This window comes from Cyrtonyx montezumae, unplaced genomic scaffold (genome assembly GCF_038088225.1).
Source record: "Cyrtonyx montezumae isolate F1298 unplaced genomic scaffold, pur_monq_1.0 scaffold_5, whole genome shotgun sequence".
NCBI classification, from domain to species: Eukaryota; Metazoa; Chordata; class Aves; order Galliformes; family Odontophoridae; genus Cyrtonyx; species Cyrtonyx montezumae.
Genome location: NW_027072056.1, coordinates 3,951,348 through 3,971,212, shown reverse-complemented (window position 1 = coordinate 3,971,212; position 19,865 = coordinate 3,951,348). Strand labels below are relative to the sequence as shown.

The 19,865-nt window shown below is 49.1% G+C and overlaps 2 protein-coding genes across 2 annotated transcripts; one reads left to right on the top strand and one right to left on the bottom strand.

Moving 5' to 3' along the window:
• Window positions 1-368: 368 nt before the first annotated feature.
• On the top strand, window positions 369-1,561 carry PROCR (protein C receptor). The gene is made up of 3 exons (XM_065748061.1): window positions 369-658; window positions 1,061-1,327; window positions 1,428-1,561. Exons 1-3 carry the CDS (start codon window positions 439-441, stop codon window positions 1,538-1,540), a joined length of 600 nt encoding a protein of 199 aa, XP_065604133.1. The 5' UTR covers window positions 369-438; the 3' UTR covers window positions 1,541-1,561.
• Window positions 1,562-8,080: 6,519 nt separating this feature from the next.
• Window positions 8,081-19,667, bottom strand: DNAJB11 (DnaJ heat shock protein family (Hsp40) member B11). Its single transcript, XM_065747948.1, has 10 exons — window positions 19,543-19,667; window positions 19,276-19,432; window positions 16,238-16,335; window positions 15,739-15,871; window positions 14,768-14,910; window positions 14,145-14,227; window positions 13,502-13,559; window positions 12,839-12,950; window positions 12,336-12,495; window positions 8,081-8,470 (listed from the first exon to the last, which is right to left on the bottom strand). Exons 1-10 carry the CDS (start codon window positions 19,608-19,610, stop codon window positions 8,406-8,408), a joined length of 1,077 nt encoding a protein of 358 aa, XP_065604020.1. The 5' UTR covers window positions 19,611-19,667; the 3' UTR covers window positions 8,081-8,405.
• Between the last annotated feature and the right edge of the window lie 198 nt (window positions 19,668-19,865).

Here is a 19,865-nt window from a genome sequence, read left to right as displayed (position 1 = left end):
GTCGAGTCATTTACAATAATTAAAGCCCACGGGGCCGTCATCCTCCTGCGTGGGACGGTGAGGGGTCCCTACGCCGCTCCCCCCCGTGTTCACAGTGCGCTGACACGGCCGCGGCCAGCAGCAAATGGGTGCGGGCGGTCGCGGGTGAAGGAAATGGGAGCGACCTGGCCGGACTGTCAACATCCTCCTCCTCCTCCTCCTCCTCCACCCCGGTCCCACCTCTCAGCAACGTTTAATTGGGACCGTCCGTCCCTAACCCCCGTCCGTCCCCGTCCCACACCATGCTGCGGCTGCTGCTGCTCTGCGCGGCTCTGCGCTGCGGGGTCGGGAGCGAGGGTATGGGGTGCGGGGACGCGCGGTGGCACGGGGACACGCGAGTGGGCATCGTGGGACAACAGGTGACATCGGTGTCTCCCAGCAGCCCCGCTCACCTTCACCATGCTGCAGTGGACGCGGGTGTCCGACGGCAGCTCCGTCTTCTGGGGCAACGCCACGCTGGGAGGGCGGCTCAGCCACGTCCTGGAGGACCGCAACGTCACGCAGGTGATGCCGCTGGAGCCGCCCGCGGCCTGGGAGCAGCAGCGGGACATGGTGGCCGACTACCTGAGCTACTTCAGCGGCATAGTGCAGGTGTTCAGCAAGGAGAGGCCCCTCAACTGTGAGTGCTGCTGGGGAGCCGGGGATGGCTGCGAGGGGACGGCTCAGCGAGGGGATGGGGATGCAGCAGTGGAGCTGCCCTTGGGCAGAGGGATTACCCCGGGGTCACTGCTTGGATGTGGGATGCTGAGGACCAGGAGGTGGCATCCCTGCTCAGGGACAGTGCTGGGGCTGTGGCTGCGCTTTGACATCTCCCTTCTCGCACCCGTGTTCCTCCCCTAAAGCCCGTTTTGCCCCCATTAAATTCTGCACGTCCCTATATCTATGCCATACACCATACCCCACGGGAGAGCCACTTCCAAATGACAAGCAGCAGGGAGCTCACGAGGGGCCCGGGCGGTGCAAGCCCACCCCTGGGGCCGTGCAGACTCACTGCTGGGTGCTGGCATCCTCCGTCCCACAGACACACAGAGCCTGTGCTGCCACCTGGGCTGCTGCCTCTTCCCCAATGGCACAGCCCGCAGCTTCTACAACGTATCCCTCAACGGGACGGCCTTCCTCACCTTCCACGTCCCCAGTGCCACCTGGGAGCTCCGCTGGCCACTCAGGGACCCACTGGCCACCTTTGCCCAGCGGGAGCTGATGAAGTACTCTGAGACCACGCACAACCTGCAGCACTTCCTCAACACCACCTGTGTGGACATCCTGCGGGCTCAGAGCCCACAGAGAGGTGCGTGCCAGGCACGGTGGGGGGGCTGTAGGGGGATCCCCTCGATGCTGGTGCTCGTTCCCTGTGAGTTGGGGTGACGTACCACTATCCCTTCTTGCAGAGAAGCAGAGAGGCCGCTCGCACGCTCCTCTGGTGCTGGGTCTGATCCTGGGGGTCTCCGCAGTGGTGGGCATGGCTGTGGGCATCTTCTTGTGCACGGGAGGGAGCTGCTAGAGAGACCACGTGTCACCCCCACGGGCATAGGGGACCGACCCCACATCACCCCACGGGGGCAGCTAGTGGGTACCTACCCCTCCTCCCCCCCAGGGATGATCCCTACAGCACACTGAGGCTTAACATGGAAGCACGCTTGGCCTGGGTGCACGAAACGTGGAGGGGGGGGTGAAAGTCACAGAAGAAAGCCCAAAAGGATGAAGATGTCGGCATTCAGACTGCAATTCATCACTGCTCTGCTGTGAAGGGGGAACGGATGCCTGGAGGGCAGATGTCACACCTGGGAAAGGAAACCTGTTGGTGGCCATCCATCTCCGTGCCAAACAGCCCTGCTGCAATAAAGCCCTTCTGCCCCTAGACTCGTGCCACACTTCCTTGCACGTCGGGGGTTCACACAGCGTGCACTGAGCTCGCACAGCCTTGGGAGAGGCTGCAGTTTGTGCTCAGTTTGGCTGCAGCAGCGGATTTTTTTCCCCCCCGAGGTCATTTAGTGTCATTTATTTCCCCTATATCACCCTCTGGCACACTGAGGCTGACTACAGACACAGCTTCTCCTGGGCAGGGTGAAGGGCTCGTTGCTGTCACGTACAGGCAGCACAGGCTCTTCAAAAGCTGGGTGAAGGAATGGGAACTAAGAGCAGTGGCAGCCCCGGGTGCTGACACGGGTCAAAGCAGGGCTGCAGAAAGCACAGACACAAACACAAAATTCTTGCCCTTTGGCAGCAGGAAGGGGAAAGCAGGAACAGAAACGGGATGGGAGATGATATAGTGATGTCCACAACAGGGGATGAAAGTCTCTCAAGAGACCACAGCTCATCTGCTGGAGCTGCCAGGCAGCCCTGGCTGCCCTCCACAGCACAGCCCCCCCTCTCCCCCCCCTTCAGGCCAAGTGTCCTGGGATGCAGAGCACCAATGGAGGCAAACATCAGCACTCAGCTGGGTGGGAGGCCAGCTGTGCTGTGCGTGTAGGGGGGATAGAGGTCAGAGGGGCGTGATTGGGACACAGAGCAGTACCACTGCATCTCCATCACACACGTGCAGAGTTGCAGGGCTGATTTTGCATTGTGGGTCCAAGAGGTTTCACAAGTGGTGGGACCTCAGAGAGCAAACCAGTGGCTCTGGTGGGTGGCAGCCCAAGGACTGGGGAAACCACAGGGGGCCACAAGGAGAGAGCTTGCATTGTTCCTGCAGTGCATCAGTTGGGACTGTCTTTGCTCATGACAGCTCTAGAAAAGCCTTTTTCCCCCCACAGCACTCCAGGAAGCAGCTGCTCTGCCAGCTCAAAGGCCAACAGCTGGTGCCCTCGAGGCGCCAGGGCCCTACAGCTTTCCCTGGGCACCGCACCCAAAGCCACCCCTGTCCCTGGGTCATTTCCCTGACGGTGACCAACATCATGACACAGAGGGAAGGGCTATGGCACTCATCCGCACCCCTCCCAGCCCTTAAATCTTTCTGCCCACCCTCAGGCTGCCTCATTATGGGGTCACCACCTCCTGCAGCAGGCAGGGGCCAGCTGGCAGCCCGGCTCACACGTGGGGAACGGCTGGCCTCAGTTGTTGCTTAAATGTTTACCATCATCCACCAGCTGGTAACCACTGCCAGGCCCTGTGCTCCCCTGCAGGACAAGTACCAGTCCTCAGCTGTATCCTGTCGAGCACAGGGAACTTTCCCTTTGTTCCTGGCTTTTTATTTACCCTACAGACCCCTGGAGGCTTTCACTAACCCCCACGCAGCATCTCCTTGAGAGCAAACCAGGCTTTTCTCTCCGCCTGCCAAACACTTTCCATCACTCACACTGCTATTGCTGCCAGCTAAGAAGCCCAGCCTCTAACACTGCATGTTGTTGCAGTGAGTAAGGTGATGCCCGTGGGCTAGGACTGGGTTTCCCCTTTGCCTCTGTGTGTGTCCCATGGGTGTGCACACACAGCCTAGCAGGGACACACTCATCCTTTGGGGTGGAACTGCATTTTGGTGTCAGCCCCACACCCTGACTGGTGGCTCTGTGTCCTGCTCATCCCCATCGCTTGGATGAGGGGCTGCCTGGTGTCAGGAGCTGCCCCAGGAACTGGGGTCACAGAACCAGCACTCACCCATGCAGGTGGAGGTGTTGGGTGGGAGCGAGGGCTGTACAGCACCTTTGGAGGTCACACTGCATCATCGCTCCTGCTCCCCGTGCACAGGGTGGCCCTCCATCCTTCTGGCACCAGATTTATGCCTCCCTTGCCTCTAACTGCTGCATCTTTCACTCATCACCAGGGACGAGAAGAGTTTGTCCTTATTATAAACACACCTACGTGCTCAGTGCCTGTGCTGCTATATCATCAGCACTTCTCAGGACTAAACAAGCCCTGTTCCTCCGAGCTGTCCTCAAAGGTCATGTTGTGACAGCCCCAGATGCTTTCATCTATGGAATTTCTAGTTTCCAGACATCCTTTTTAACCCTGCGGCTGCACTGGGTGGACACATCCCTCCCACAGAAAGCACAGGGTGCCCAGCCCCTATTGCTGCCCTCTTCCCTTTCCTAACACCTCCCAGGTCAGTGTGCCTGACCCAGCTGGAGGAAACAGGAGGCGAAAGCTGGGCCCTGGCCACAGTCAACACAGAGCACAGTGATGTGGCAGCCAGGCAAACAAGCTGTTGGGCATTTACTGCAGCTCCCTGCCAGCCACAGCTGGGCTGTCCCCTGGGTAGGACAAGGCTTTGGTCTGAGTTAAGCCAGCCCCTTGTAAGACAGAGCAATCAGCTCCAGCTCCATGGCATGGGAGCAGAGCAGCTGCTATCTAAACACCACCTAAAAAAAAAAATCACATAGAAGGACAGCAGTAAGAAACTGCTACTTCACCTTCCTTTCCTATCCAGCCCCACACCAGAAGTCCCCAGCCACATTTAAGCAGCTGGATTCTGGGAACTCTGCAAACCTGGGCACCTTCAGGACAGCAGTTCTCTCCTGGCAGCAGTCTCCCCTCCCCCTCCTGTCTCTACTGCCTATCTCTCAAAAATAGATATGTTTAGATACAGATAAGTACTTTAGAATAACAAGCACTTCAGGGAAAGAAAAAAAAATAACAAAAGAAACAAATCAGCCCACACAGCCCTTCCAGTAAAGTTTCCATGGAGGAGAAGCTGCTGTTTGCAAGCACTTTCACCCCGTCCTTACTTGGTGAGGAGGGGCACTCTGTGCAAGCAGTTTAGCTGGCTGTAGTGAGAAATAAGGCAGCAGTTGCTCTTGCCTGGCCAAAAGCATAAGAACAAATCCCCTCGGGGCCAGATGGTTGCTAAGGACCCACTACCAAAAACAAAAGCTCCTGCATATGGTCTCAAAACTGCAGCAGGGGATGGGTAGTGGGGTTCTGCAGGCAGCAAACCTGTCCCAGGGTGACAGGAGAATTGGGCAAGGCTAATAGGTCAGCAGCTGTTGCTTCCATCTCCTGAGAACAGGTAGGTTTGTCACAATGACTTCTGGAAAAGCCATCCTATACCATGATTTCACCATCATCTACCTTTGCTAAGCACTGCTGACCAGGGAAGCTGCTCAAACAACCAGCAGTAGTAGGCAGGCTGGCTGAGCAAGGAAAAACAAGTGGTCCTATCCATCTCTAAGCAATCAAGGTTGGACATCTCCAGGCAGCATACATTCTCTCTGTGTTGCTTAGTACTTCCTTAGATGTTACTGGGTAAATATTTACAGTGAAGACTCCTTTCCCTCCCTATACAAATGCTCTACAAGAGATATTTCTCCCACAAGAACTGGAAGGACTATTTGCCCAGTCATCTCTTCAAAAGCAGTAAACCAGAGGCAGGTACTCACTTGCTTGGCAAAAAGAGCTGCAGTTACCTGCTCCTGGGCTCCCTACTGGAACACTCCCTTCCTAAGCAACCTGCAGGATGGCTGGGTCTGATGTGGCTGTAGAGCCCTCAACCTATTCAGGGACAACAAGATCCAGCCAAGGAATAGTAATGAAGCACTGACAGTAGCAATGGGATCTTGAACTAGAGCTGAGGGAGCCTGTGGTTAGACCCTGAAAGAACATCCAACTTAAAGGTGATCAGAAGTATTCACTTCGTAGATCAGGATCCTGTTCCAGGCAGGCAATAACCGTTTGATCTAAAATATGCCCTTCTCAAAGTGGCCAGAGCCTCTCTAAAACACATTGTGAGGACAAGCATCTTGACAAAAGAACTGAACAATATTCTATATCTGAACTGTTAATCCTTGCCTTGCACAAGGATTTAAGACGTGTGAGATAAAGCAGTCCACGTGTGCCATGACTCACTCATGCTGTTTAAGCTTTACTGAGAGAGATGATGCAGTATCTCACAGCCACTGATCACCACTGAGCCTTCTCTGTGATCCTTGAAGGTGCTAGATTCTCTTGGAGCAAACAGAGCAAAACCCAAAGTGGAACATCTGAACGAGACCCTGGCAAGCACTAAGGCACACTGCTTCCTGGAAAGACAGCACAGAAACCCTGGGAGCTTGTCCAAAGGTATGAATAGCAGCAAACCACATCTGCACACATACACCACGCAGCAGGGAAAAGGAGGTGGAAGAAAGTGGGGTGGCCTGGTAGGATTTGGGTTTTTTTTTTTCCCCCCTGTTTCTCTTCTTGGGTGGATTACCTGCACCACAAACAACGGAGCTGGTCTCTGCTGACTTGTGCTTTGCTCTCACACTGGGAAATACTGTGGCTTGACAGCTACTGTTGCTGTTCAGCATAGCACTGGCCTCTCAGAGCAGCACTGATCCACAATGGAAAGGGAAAAACATCCTACAGGAAGGAAAAGAATTAGCATGAAAAGGAAAAGCAGCAGTAGGCAGAAGTACTGTGCTCAGAATAAATGCACTGCCTGCTGCTGGGGTGGGGGTAGGCAGGGTTACACCACAGCCAAAATCTCACACATAGAAGCTGAGACCTGGTTCTAGTTTGCAGCTTTATCTCTGTACCAGCAGCAGGAGGGCATGTTGGTTGGGTAGAAGGAAGGCAGGCCACACAGCAGTCAGTAAACAGACCCTAGTAGGATACACTGACACAGCAGGAACAAGTGCAGCACTGTCAGGCGTGTCTGCCTTTGAAATCTAAGGTTTCTTAATCAAAGCCAAGGGGAGAGGTGGGGCACAGAGCAGCCTACAGAGACCTGGAAGCAGCAGGTCAGACAGGCTGATGCTCTAGGTAGTAACCTCAGCCAGGATTAACACCTCAAGCTTTAACGAGGACCCAGAGGAAGACTAGCATTGAGACAGAGGGTTTTGCACCCTGGGTTCCCTAAGCTTCCACTTTGCTCTGCCAAAACAAAAATTACAAAGGATCCAACAGGAAACCTTCCCAATGCTGCTGCTTCCACTGCGTCAGCTCCTGCTGCTGGGTGGGACGTGGTTGGACCATAGCAACACAGTGCCTGGGACACAGCTCTCCAACCCCTCTGAGCTCAGATCTGTGCAGCTTTAACTTGAAAACAAAGGAAAATCCTTAACAACAAAAGCCAAAAAGTGACTTCCAGTCCCCTGCTGCTGCTCCCCAGAAAGCATTTCCTAGTTCAAAAGCAGATCTCATCTATTTCTCAGCTGAGGGAATGAGGAATCAAGCAGCAGCAGCAGGCATCCCACTTTGCAGCCCTCAGGAGCACGGGATGAAGGCACAGAGCAGCATCCTACACCAACAACTGACTCATCTCTCTCGCTGCCTGCATCCCTGTCACAGCAAAGCAGCATGAGGCTGACTGACGCAGGCACCTCTGGGAACTTCTTCAGCTACCACTCCCAAAGTTCTTGCAAACAACATGCAGAGACAAGCACTTCTGACAAGGATGCTTAAAGGAGCAGCACCTTCACGACAGACACCAGAGCAGCACATGTCCCTCTCTGAGGAGTTGCTGGGAACCTTGGTTCAAATAAAGCAGCTAGAGGGCTTTTGCTGGCATCGTTTCACCCTTTGTGGCAGCTCTCAGCAAGATGATCACAAATCCAATGACTTGCAGGGCTGAGGGTAAGGGCTGCTGAAATACATAAGCAGGTAGGTTTTGCCATTCTGACTCAAGCTTCTTTATTTCTGTACTGTTCCCTTCCCCATCCTCACAGAGGACAGAACACAGAGGGGAAGTAAACTTCATCAGACAAGCTGCTGGTTACATTCAGGAACTATAGGAAGAACAAAGACCATGAAGAGTCAATCCCATTATTTTTCCCAAAATTTCATGCTGAAAGTCCAAGGAGTCTCTGCTAAGCTGTTGCAACTCTGAATCTAAAACCAAGCATCGACTTTTGGAACAACAAATCTACTTCGTAGTTGGGCGCTTTCAGAAACTCCTTCCCCCTGCTTTCCCAGCCACACGTGGGCCAAACACGTTCTGCAAAGGCTCTCCTGCCAGCCCACCCCCAACAGCAGCTGCATGTTTGCCTAAGAAGCACTCACTCCAAAGCAATACCACACTCTGGACTCAGAGAAGGGGAGGAAGAACTGGGATTCAAATCAAACTTAAACCCAGAGACCAACACAGGGGACAAAACAAGAGAAGCTATGAAAATATGCTGAGATGGTCAAGAAAAGTCACATCAAAATATATTTAAAAACCAAGAATTCCAATCCGTGTGGAATTTAAAACTCCTTTTCCCACTTTTCTGTGTGCACAAGGGATTTTTGTTGTTCCAGGACATGGAATATGTTAAGCAGCACCCATTGTGTCCTGAAAAGGGAAGTCTTCCCCCCTCCCCCAACTCATCTGAACAATTCCACCATTAAAAAAAAAATTATATATACCTCAACAATCACCCCACCCTCCCTGTTTTCCATTCTACAGTGGGCAAGAGGAAGAATTACAAACAGATCTGACTTTGGATTTAAGTCCTTTTTTTTCCCCCCAGCCAACATCAATATCCCTGCAATCCGTTGTACACCTTCTGCACAGATCCTTGTTTCAACAGCTGTTTGAGACCTGCAAAAGAAACAGAAGTGTTACCATACAACACAAACAGAAGGAGGACTCTACAGTTGCTGTTTCTTACATTTACACATCTGACATACAGGCCCCTACAGGCACTAGCCTGGAGCTTGAGCACACAGAAAAACACTGACACCACAAGCATCATTTAAACAACAACTGCATGAAAACTTCCCCCAGATTCAGAAGCACAGCAGCTTTACTCCTGCTCCTTCAGCATTCCCACCAGGAGAAATAAGACCAAATTTAATAGTGCTACAACAGTGCTCTCACATGCTCTCTAGAGGACAATAAGCCAATGCCTCCAGGGAGAAAATCTCCTTCACTACAAACCCAAAGACCAGCACACCACCTCGAGATCCTCACAGCTCTGCAAAGGACTAAAGCTGACTCCCAGAGCTGCTTTGCTATTGAAGTTGAGAACACGTTTGTCATCTTAAAAGTACAACTGCACCAAGAAACAGCTTTATGAGCATTCCCAGAGTTGAATTCCAGTAGCATAGCTCATCCACACAGCTCCCTTTGTGACCCTACAAAAATCCTCCAGCAGTGAGTTTGGGAAGGCTACATTTGGTTCCTCCTGAACTCGTCAGCTACAGAAACTCACCTGAATAACTATACGAGGTTTCCACACTCATAGTGTCTGAAAATACTACTGACTGCCAAAAGTCAGTCCCTAGAGAGTAAGCTTGCTTCTACTTGCATCTGTGGGCTTGAGTACCCTACTGAAAACCTGCGCTTAAAGGTTTTGAAAGCCACGTTACAAAGAGGTCTAAATGAGCATCATCACTAGGTTGGATTCAGCCTTTAATAAAGGGAGGATGATCCTCCCCACCCCTGAAAAGCCATTCATAAGACATTTCAAAGAACTGATGACACGATGTCCTGTCAGCATCCAGGTTTTACCAGAGCCGGATAAGAGCACAGGAAGGTGAGTCAGCTCTGAAACCATAATAGCTAATCTATTGAGGTTAGCATGGCCAGAGGAAGACTAGCTGGTCTTTACTTCTACTTAAGGGTCAAGTCTGCACAGAGGAAGCATGCTGTTAAGAATGTATGCAATGTACTTTTTCCAGTGGTAAAAGTCAGAGGGGACTCCCTCTTCAACATCAGCCAGGACTTCCAGCCCTACTCATGGGGCAGCCCTGCTCTGACAGGGCTGGAAAGGATCACGATGAGCAGGGGCTGGCAGGATCTGAGATTGTGAGATTAAACTCCCCACATTGTGGGTAACTTCCAAATTAGAAACAGAACAAAAAAAAAAAAGCAACAACAGTAGAACCGTAGAACCCCCCTAAGTTGGTTTAAACCCAACTAAACTCTGCTACTGAGTATCCCCAGAACAGCATTAGCTTCACAATAACAAGCACACTGGCAGCTGGCTTGCAGCTCAGTATGACAGAAGACAGGATTTGTCCTCCCTCAGATCAGGCTGCTGGACTGAGGCCAGAGCCCTGGTGAAAATTCCTGGGCTGGATGCTGACACATTTGTAGAACAGATCAGATTAGGCTGCCTAGAAAATAACCTCAGTAGTTATCAGCTTTAAGCAAAGCACGTATGCAGGGAGAAGAATGACCAGTTAGTGAAAATCTACCGACTTGCTCATACAGAAGAAAACCCCAAACTTTCAGGCACGCAAGTCCTTCAGAAGAACTAGCTTAAGATATATCTCCCTGCTTCTCTACTCTTAGATATTCCAACTACAAGAACTACTGTGCCTTTGGCCCCATCAAAATACTGGAAAACAGTCCTGGAAAGAACTGGAAATAGGAGGCTCAAAGCCACTTCCTGACTGATGTGTGAGCATGTATGCCTTCCAAAAGGAAGGACATAACTGAAGAAAGCTGAGCTTCAGTAACCCTGGAAAGCTGGTACCACTTTTGTACCTTGTTTCCTGCTGGCTAGCTCTCAAGCAGCTGCATGCTGGCCTGAAGGATAACCTCATTAGCACACAGGAAATTTTAGCATTTATCCCCAGTTTCGGGGATTTGGTTTTGACAGCCAGGAATCCTAACATTTGGTGCTAAAGCACTCTCACACATTTACTGGAGCAAGCTTAAAGTTCTTCCTGACATCACCTAGCTGCTGACAGGTCACTACACAACTTGAGCACATCGCTGCCTCCTCCTACTCTGAGCACTGAGGCTAAAAAGAGAATAGACAAACCCCAGCAGCAATGGATTACAGACAAGAGAGAAAGTCACCTCTGATCAACAGGCAAAAAATTCCCTGATACCACACAGAGAAGAGCCTACTGTTTCTCTGACTCTAGGGCATCAGCATGGTGTTCTCAGTGCCTTCCAACTGCCCCAGGAGCCACCCATATGGTTATAAGAAATTAGGAACAGTGCCAACAATAAGAAGGGATGTTTTGACTGCTGAGGCCTACAGACTTCCTCCGAACATATACACACTGACCTGCTGCCACACAACACGAACAGACCTATTCCCTCATAAAACTCCTTAAAACCCAAATGTTTGGAGATATTCTAGCACACAAGAATCCATCCGACTGCTTATCCAGTCACCCTCCCCTAGTAAGAATGGGATTGCTTCAGGACAGTATGAAACACTCAAAGGGCCTGTACTTGACCACGCTCTTGTCCATACCACCACTTCCTGGGCATGCTAGCTAGCAGTTCTGACAATCACACAGGACTCCACCACTGCCCCTAGCCCACAGTCTTTTCTCAAACTGACAAGAGCAGCAGACTGAAAAGATCTGTCCCATTTGAGAGGTGCTGCTGCCATGTGCAGCTTTGAGAAGGGAAGCACGATGCGGAAGGAAAAGGCCTTGAACTGATGCAGACACAGACATCCCAGCCTGGACTGCAGGAGAACAAGCTGCAGATGGCTGGTCATCCCTGGAGCTCTATCTTCAAGTAGTAGCTCACATAGCAATGTCAACAGAGCAGGAAGTGCTGAGAAGAGACCACACAGGGTTTGGCTTGCCTCTACACCCTTGAGAAGTGCAGGAAAGCTGCACATTTGCTTCCCTCTAGCAGGACAGCTGCCAGAATCAACTAAACAGCACATTCAGGGCAATAATACCTTCTTCTGACCAGCAGAAAGAAGCTAGGAAGCAGGATTTTCTGCAGGAGAGCTGCACTGGTATGTGCAGGAACTTCTTTGCCCCACAGCAGAGGATGGGGCTCCTTGACACCTACTCTGATGCCTTGAGCACAGCAGCAGAACCCACTGCAAAAGCTGACAGAGCAGAGATCAATTTCCAGCTAGGAGCATAGTATTTAGCCTCCTATCAGTTGTAAGATACCTAAATATTCCATAGAAGAGCTCCCATTTTGGCAATGATGCTGATCTCTCCTACCAAACAGGTGTACATATCTTCACTGCACAATTCTTTCCTATGCAAGCACAAAGCACTTAGTGTAGAGGGAGATGTAGGGAGACACAAACCTTGTGCAGTGCTTTATGACACTGTTCACCTTTGACTGTAAAAACATTCACAAATCTCGACTTAAAGTAGAAAAAAGTTTGTGATCTTATTCCAGGAGAGGCCAGTCAGACAGAGGCTAAGCCCAGTAAGTCCCTCAGTTCAGGCAGGTGGCCAGCTACAAAACACAGTGCTGCTAGCTGTGCCAAGATCCCAGCACCGGCACATCCTAACCTAATCCTGTTCCCCACGTACACAGCAGCCAAGTTTGCAGGCTTCAAAAGAAAATGAAAGTTACTCCCATGACACTGGGCCAACCATATTATGCTGTTCAAGGGATAAATGGTAAGGAAAGTCTTTACTGATACCCCTACAGGCCAGTGGTTCAGTTACATCAACTTCTTACCAGCTTCTGGGAGAGATCTGTGCAGCCCAAAGCCATGACACAGCTTTAAAACACCCACCTTCTCGCTGTTCACTTGTCAACTGCTCTTTGGGGAACTCCACATCAAATGTTATTATTAGTGAGCCTTTGATATTATTGTTATCAAAATTTGGAAGACCTTCTCCTTTCTTCCACAGTTTGGCCCCAGGTTTAGTAATTTTATCCCGAGCAACATGAACCTAGAGACAGAAGAAATTTTAGAACAGTGCTTTTGTTCTGTGCATGTACCTCAGTCCCTCAAATGCCCTTTGCAGCCCACTGAAAAGCTTCAACTGATATCAATTCCACGCCAAAGTCAATGATCTTCAAGGGGACCAGGCAGCATCACTGCCAGGATCCAGAAGACAACACATGCAGTAGCTGCTCTGACAGGCAGAAACCTAGATCCTCACCATGCACCCCTTGTACCAGGCCTGCTTTGACTCTGGATAAATTGGTCTGGAGGTCTCTAGCAAAGGCAGCCACAAAAGCCAGTGATTAGACTTTATTTACATAAAGCAGGAAAGCAAATCTGTTCCTCACCTTGTGCCCATCCAAGTGGGTTATATCCATTTCAAAGCCTGTAAGTGCCTCGACCAGCGAGATTGTCACGTTTGTATACAAGTCATCTCCTCTTCTTTCAAAGACTGGGTGCCTGCAGAAAGAGATTGTAGTTTTCCTCCTTTTCCCACAGAAAAAGAGATCTTCCAGCTTCCTTCCTTCCATTTGTGAAAAGAATTGGAAGACTTCACAGTGCGGAAGTCAGGAATGAATGAAATCTAGCTTTGTTTTCCTGTGTGCAAAGTGTACTACTAATAGCCTTTCTATTTCTAGAGGAGTGAGTGGTAAGGTGTGTCAAGTTGTGACTCACTCAGTCTTTCCTAGCAGTACATTTTCTTACAATAGGAAGACAGTATGTTTATGGAAAAAAGGAGATATTCCATGTGATTCAGGCAGGAGCTAACCTATGCCAGAATTCAAGGGAAACAGAAGCAGAATACCACTGCAGCATCCTAACAGCAGTGAATTCTTTAGCATCCTCAAGGCTGAGCATCCTGAACTGCCCTAAACACCTGAGCCCTAGCTGTGCCAGCACTGAAGGATAAGCTAGACACAAGCCAAGCAGGCAATGCTAGTCAGAGAACAAGCTTACAAGCTTCCTTGATAGCAACTACAGAGAGCTATCTAACAAGGCCAGTCACTTACTTAAGAACTTTTATTCGGAAACGCAGATCACCTGGCTCCCCATCCACGTGGGGCTCCCCTGTCAAGGAAGAAGAGCTGTTTATCCAGTTAGAAACAGCTAAAGAAACAAGCAGCATATTAAATACAATAGAGATTCACAGCTCATACATGAAAGGGAAAGAAAAAAAAACAACTAGCTGATTCTCATGAGACTAAAACCCTGCTTACATGTATTTCTTTCACTAAACAATCTAGGATTTTCAGAGTGTTGTCTCAAATTCACCCCTCTCCACTGTTTGAAGACTTGCCCACACAGTAATTACACCTATCCTTTATTTGTTAAAGGAAAATCCCCTACAGAATAGATTTCTTCACATACTGAAGTCTGGAGCAGATATTCATTTTCAAGTTATCATCTGAAACATAAGATTTAGGGCTTTTTTTGTGTGTGTATTCTGTAGCAACAACTGGAGCAGATCAAGAGTGTTATCCAGACTTAGCAAAGATTATGCTACTGGATTTCAGCAGCACACTCCAGACACAGCACTTCACATAACATGTCCTGATCATTTACCTAAAGCAGAGCTGGGACACTTTCACATTGTCTTGAAGACCAGCTTTGTATCAAAGAAAGTCACAAGCTGGGCACTGCCCATATACATACCCTCACCAATGAAGGGGTACTCCATACCATCCCTCACACCTGGCTCTATCTCCACTTCTAGTGTTCGCTCTTCATTCACAAGCCTGCAAAGGGGAACATGCAAGCACAGCTTTCAGCATTAGGTGGCAGCACCTGCTTTGTTACTGGAGAAGACTCCCCACAAATCACATATTCCTTGCTTACACCTAGAACTGGAGGCCAAGCGTTGCCTTTCTCACTCATTAATACTCATCTAGTAGAGAGTACATGCTGGCATTTGGATATGTGATTACAACGCAGTATTCCAAGCCCAACTTCTCCCAGATGGGAACTTTGAGATTCTCCAACTTTGATTTGATAACTCAGATGTCATTACATAACTTTTGAAAACAAGAAGACCAATTATTCAAGGAATTAAGAACATACTGGAATTAAGAACAACTATTCAAGGAATTAAGAACAAGTTCTTCATCTAACAGATCAACTCATTTTTACTTTAATAATTGAGACTGCCACCTTGGAAATGAGAAACCTGTGTTAAGTGCTCTGAAATCTCCCAGACCATCCTGGTAGTACGGAAGCTCTTCTCCATCTAGTGGCAGGTTTGGAATTAACAGCATACAGCACTGAAGAGCACCACTCACTTGACGTTGGGACATTCATCACAAACAACTTCTTGAGTCATCTGGAAACGCCCAGGGCCCAGCTGCGTGGTCCTCATCTCCTGTCGGCAGTTGCATTTTCGTTTGCCAGGTGCCTGTCTCGCCACTGGTTTGTTCCTGACAACCTGCACCAAAGAGAAAGAGGCTGACACCAGCACGCAGGCCAGCATCCCAGGTCTTGATCAATCTGAATGCAGTTTGCTTTCTGTGCTTGTGATCTTGGGGAAAAAAAAAATTCTGCACTGTTTTCATTTCACACCTCTTACCAATCACACAAGAAATACCCAAGTACCAGAACAACCCTTTTGCCACACCTTCTTTATCCATGTATATCTCTAAGTAGAAAAGGAAGCACCAACACCTTTTACGATAGCTTCTTTGTACTACATACAGAGCAAAATTGAGTTCCTCATTTATCCAGACACATACAACAAATTCAAGCAACACAAACTCTAATACATGGTATAATAAAGATTGTCAGCACCAGAAACGCAGCTTGCTTAAGGAAAATTAAACGGTCACCATATGTTCAAGCATGTAATCCAGAGATCCAGTGATGTCTGGACGCGAGAGGCAATGAAAGATGAACTGCAGTCTTGCAAGAATGGCTGAAAACAGGGGAACTAAGCTGTGTGCTTTCAGCTAGTGAATGGGCCTCATTTTATCAGGAGAGCTAGAGAAAACAGTTTCAATTCTCCTAGCTAGGCACCCAGAGCCAGTAAGTTACAATCACAAGGAGCATTGCACAGTCAAGTTGCCAGAGAGCAAAGAAATACAGTGTTCCTTCAGTTACGTACTAACAAGTAGTATCTGGTAGTAGAGGCTGTCATGAGGCTATGTAAACAAGAGTCAATCCTACTTCTCTGCTTCAGAAGATACAATCCCAAGCAGCAGATGGGCCAGTCATCTGAGATTTTGTAACACAAGAGAGACCAACAGGCCAGCAAACTTACTTCTACAAAGTTTCCTGAATACACCTCTTCCAGTGTAACCTCCAGGTCCACAATGATGTCACTGCCCCGAGGAATGTTCCGGTCCTGTTGGCGAGGGCTACCCCCAAACATGAATCCAAAGTCCCCAAAAAAGCTGGAAAGAAGCACACCTGTTAGCTCAGAAAGGAATTCTGACCAAACAAGGCTTTGTTGAAGACAGCTTCCTAAAGCAGCAGCAACGGGTGCCTGAAAGAGATTTCTTTGCTTAAGAGCTGTCCTTGTGGGAAGACAACACTGGCTTCCATTTACTGCTCTCAGAGAAAGGAGTAACACAAGACAAATGAGAACAACACATGGAACATCTGTGTTTTTCTTCATATCTTTAACTGTCTCTTCAGATTGCTGCTTCCTGACTAGGTAAGAGACTTTAACACTGAATGTACCCACATCAAAGGCATGCACAAGCATCACAGAATTAAAGCTGTGTGTGGAATAACTTAAAGTGGCAAAACCTCCTTACTGTGAGAAGATGTCTCCATGAGAACTCTGGTGCCCATCCTTCAACCCCTCCTCACCATACGCATCGTACTGTTTCCTCTTCTCCTCATCTGACAGCACCTGGCAAAGGGACACAAAAGGACAAGGTGTTCACCCACAGCACACCTGGATGCTTACATGAAGTACAAGGAGGAGCCTTGCCAGAGCCCATAGCTGGGGGACAAGTAGCAGTGCTTTACAGTACAAAAACACTGGCTGTTTTTTGTACTTGGCAATACAAAAACTCGTCTGCTGTGCTGGGAAGTTAAACGTTTATTGGTTAAGTTCATAAAGGTTAGAATTAATTTATAAAAACGGCAGACAACACAGAGTATATAAAAAAATTGAGTTTGCTCTTAATGAGTTGAGAGAGATTCAGAAGGGAATAATTCAAAATCAATTCTTACAAAGCAGGAACTGCTCCTCCATGGAAAAAACAAACACATATTAGGCCCCTTGTTTCTCTGTGATTTAATCATGTGGAATACATTTATCTGACAAATATTTCATAACAATGAGCAATGATAGCATGTATGCCTACCAAGCTGAACCTGCCAGATACAATAACTCTGCACCAACTTCAACTCAGACTCCATTCCTAAGGGCAGCTAAATTCAGGAGGAATCTCAGTACTGAGGCAAAGCAACACATCCCACTAGGCAGCACTCAAGACTATAAAGCTTCAGTCTTAATTCTTAGGTATTGATCCTTGCTTTTGATCACTACTCCACACACTTCCAGTCAGATTTTGCCTTCTTCCCCTTTCTTGGCCTGTTAGTTATTTTTTGGAAGGCTCAAGTCGCCAGGTTAGCTATCAGGGAGAAGTGAAACAGGTAGAGAAGATGGCTCAATGATGGAAACCAGCCTCAAGTTGTAGTTAGTGATAAATGCAACAAAAAAGGTCAGAAGAAAAACAAAACAGTGACTTTAACAACTAGCTTCACCCTTCCAGGACTAAAGGAAAGAGCTCAGAGTTCCCCCTTCACCACCTAGGATGCACAATACAACACCCACTTGAGAAAACTGGGACAGGTTCCAAGATCCATAGTGGACTACAAACAATATTACAAGAAATAAAGGAATATAGAATACAAAATATTTGCTTTTCCATCCACCGTGCTTCCCTAGCAGGCTTCTGGATGTTCAAAAACACAGCACTCCAAATAGAGTAAAGAGAGTTCTTGTTTATGTAAGGTTGCCTCAAAAGCAATGCAATTCAGCAGATAAGCTGAAAAGCAAAATCAAGACAAACTCCAGCACCAAACCATCCCGAGACTAACAGCTGCAGCTGCTATATGAAGGAGCCACCTTTAACTGAAACACCTGTGCTTGCACCACACAGCTGAGGGGTTAAAATCAGGCTGTATAAGTGAAGGACTGAGCAGTTTAATTAACCTACTTTGCTCACACATTTTTTTCCACTCCCAAAGACCTCTCTCTAGGCAGTCAGCAAGACTGACCTTAAGCTGCAGCAAAGAGCCTGATGCTTTATGATAAGAACAAGACTAGTTTGGGGTAGATCACACAGCATTTGTTTTATCTGTGTTAGCAACAGAACTCCACAGTTTTTGCTGAACAAGTTGGGCTCTGCTGTATTTTATTATCACCTTGGTAAGGGAAAGGAAGGTAGACTGTCACCACTCATAAGAATTTTTGCTGCCTCTGCAACTATACCCACTACTGCTTTATGATTTTACGTCTGTTTCTTCCCCAGTATTTTTCTGTAGGGTCTTTCTTACAGAAATTCTAGATCCCACACCAAATAATTGTCTACATTCACCAACTTTGCTGTGAGAGCTAAGCCAATTTATTTAGGAATACAGAAGTCTGAACTAAAAGTAGTTCTGCTAAGATTAAAAAAAAAGTTAACATGCTTTTCTTCTGACCAAAGAGGAATACATTCAAGCTGTTTCTCACCTCACTTCCTCATTCATTTTATATTTTCATGTGAGAAGGAAGAAGCATCAGGGACATCAGCAGGTTCAGCCACAGCATCATTCTGGGCAGGAAGATACTCCCTTTCCCTTTCCTCCTGAAGATAACACTGGAATCCAGATTGTCTGATGGCCTGGCTCCTCAAAGCCAGCACAAACCTCCTACTTAAAACTGCCTGCCTGGAGCAGAGCTGCTCCTATGGATTTCTGTTGGACAGGATTCTCTTCCTCAAGAGCCTTCTTCTGCTCCATAGGGAGAAGCAGGAAGAAATCAGCAGCAACAGAAGGGGTCAGACTCTTTTCAGTGGTGTGTCAGTGACAGGACAAGGGGCAATGGGCAAAAACTGGAACACAGGAATTTCCATACAACCACAGGGAATAATCTCTTTACTGTGAAGGTGATAGGGCACTAGAACAAGCTGCTCAGACTGGTTGTTTAGTCTCCTTCCTCCTCTGGAGATATTCAAAACCCACCTGGATGCTTTCCTGCAGAACCTACTGTAGGGAACATGCTTTAATAGAGGTGCTGGACTAGATGATATCCAGAAGTCCCTTCCAACCCCTGTGAGTTGGTGACAGGAGGCAAAGGGACAGAGAACATGGAGGAAACACAGCCCATGTCCCACAGCAGCAGAATAAACAGACTTTGATTCACAAGTGGTGGGTAATAAAATAGATTATATGTGATTTACCTAACGTGCAACGCTAGAAGTGTTTACTATTACCTCAGTGTTACGCCTTAGCACAGATAGAACAGAATTCTTTACACATATGGGGCTCCAGCAACGATTTTTCACCCCTTCAGACATTTACTAGAAAGCAAGCCAACAGCCTTTCACTTCTTACCAGCCAAAACTTACAATCACACTCTACGCATACACGTGCCAACACTCACAGCTGATGCACGCCCATTTGGTACTCAAAGAGCTATTATTAAGATCAAACAGCTAAACGCCATGCTCCCCTGGCTAGGTGAACTGCAGTCCCCTACGGTCCTCCTACAAAGGGACTTCCCAGGTCACCTCCTCGTTGCCCCAACACCCACAGGGCAGTGCCTCACAGCCGGCCACCCCCAGCCCGGCCCCACCTCGTAGGCAGCCCCCAGGTCCTGGAACTTCTCCTGGGCCCTCGGGTCGTCGGGGTTCCTGTCGGGGTGCAGCTGCAGCGCCAGTTTGCGGTACGCCTTCTTGATGTCCTTGACAGAGGCGCCGCGGGACACCCCTAGGATCTTATAGAAATCCCTCCTGAGGGGCGAGAGAAGGGAGGCCGCGTCAGCGGGCTCAGCGCGGGCCGGTCGGCCGCAGGCCTAAGAGAAGGAGGATGGGGGAAAGGCGGCCCACCGGGGCGCACTCACCCGGCGGCGGCCTCCCCGCAGAGGCAGAGCAAGAGGAGGCAGAGGCGGCCGAGCCAGCCAGGGGCCATGGCCGGACCGACAACAGGCCGCCGCCCGCACTCCGTCCCTTGCACGCGAAGCCGGCGCCCGGGCCGCAGTCGCCAGCCAATGGGAGCGCGACCAGCCGTGACGGCCGGCCAATGGGTGAGCGAGCCAGCCCCGCGCGAACCGAGCTGACGGCCAATCGCCTGCGCACACTTCACCAACGCCTCGGGGCGGCGGCCCAATCGCATCGCAGGACATCGGGAGGGGACGCCGCCGGCCAATCGCGGGGCGCGTCGCTT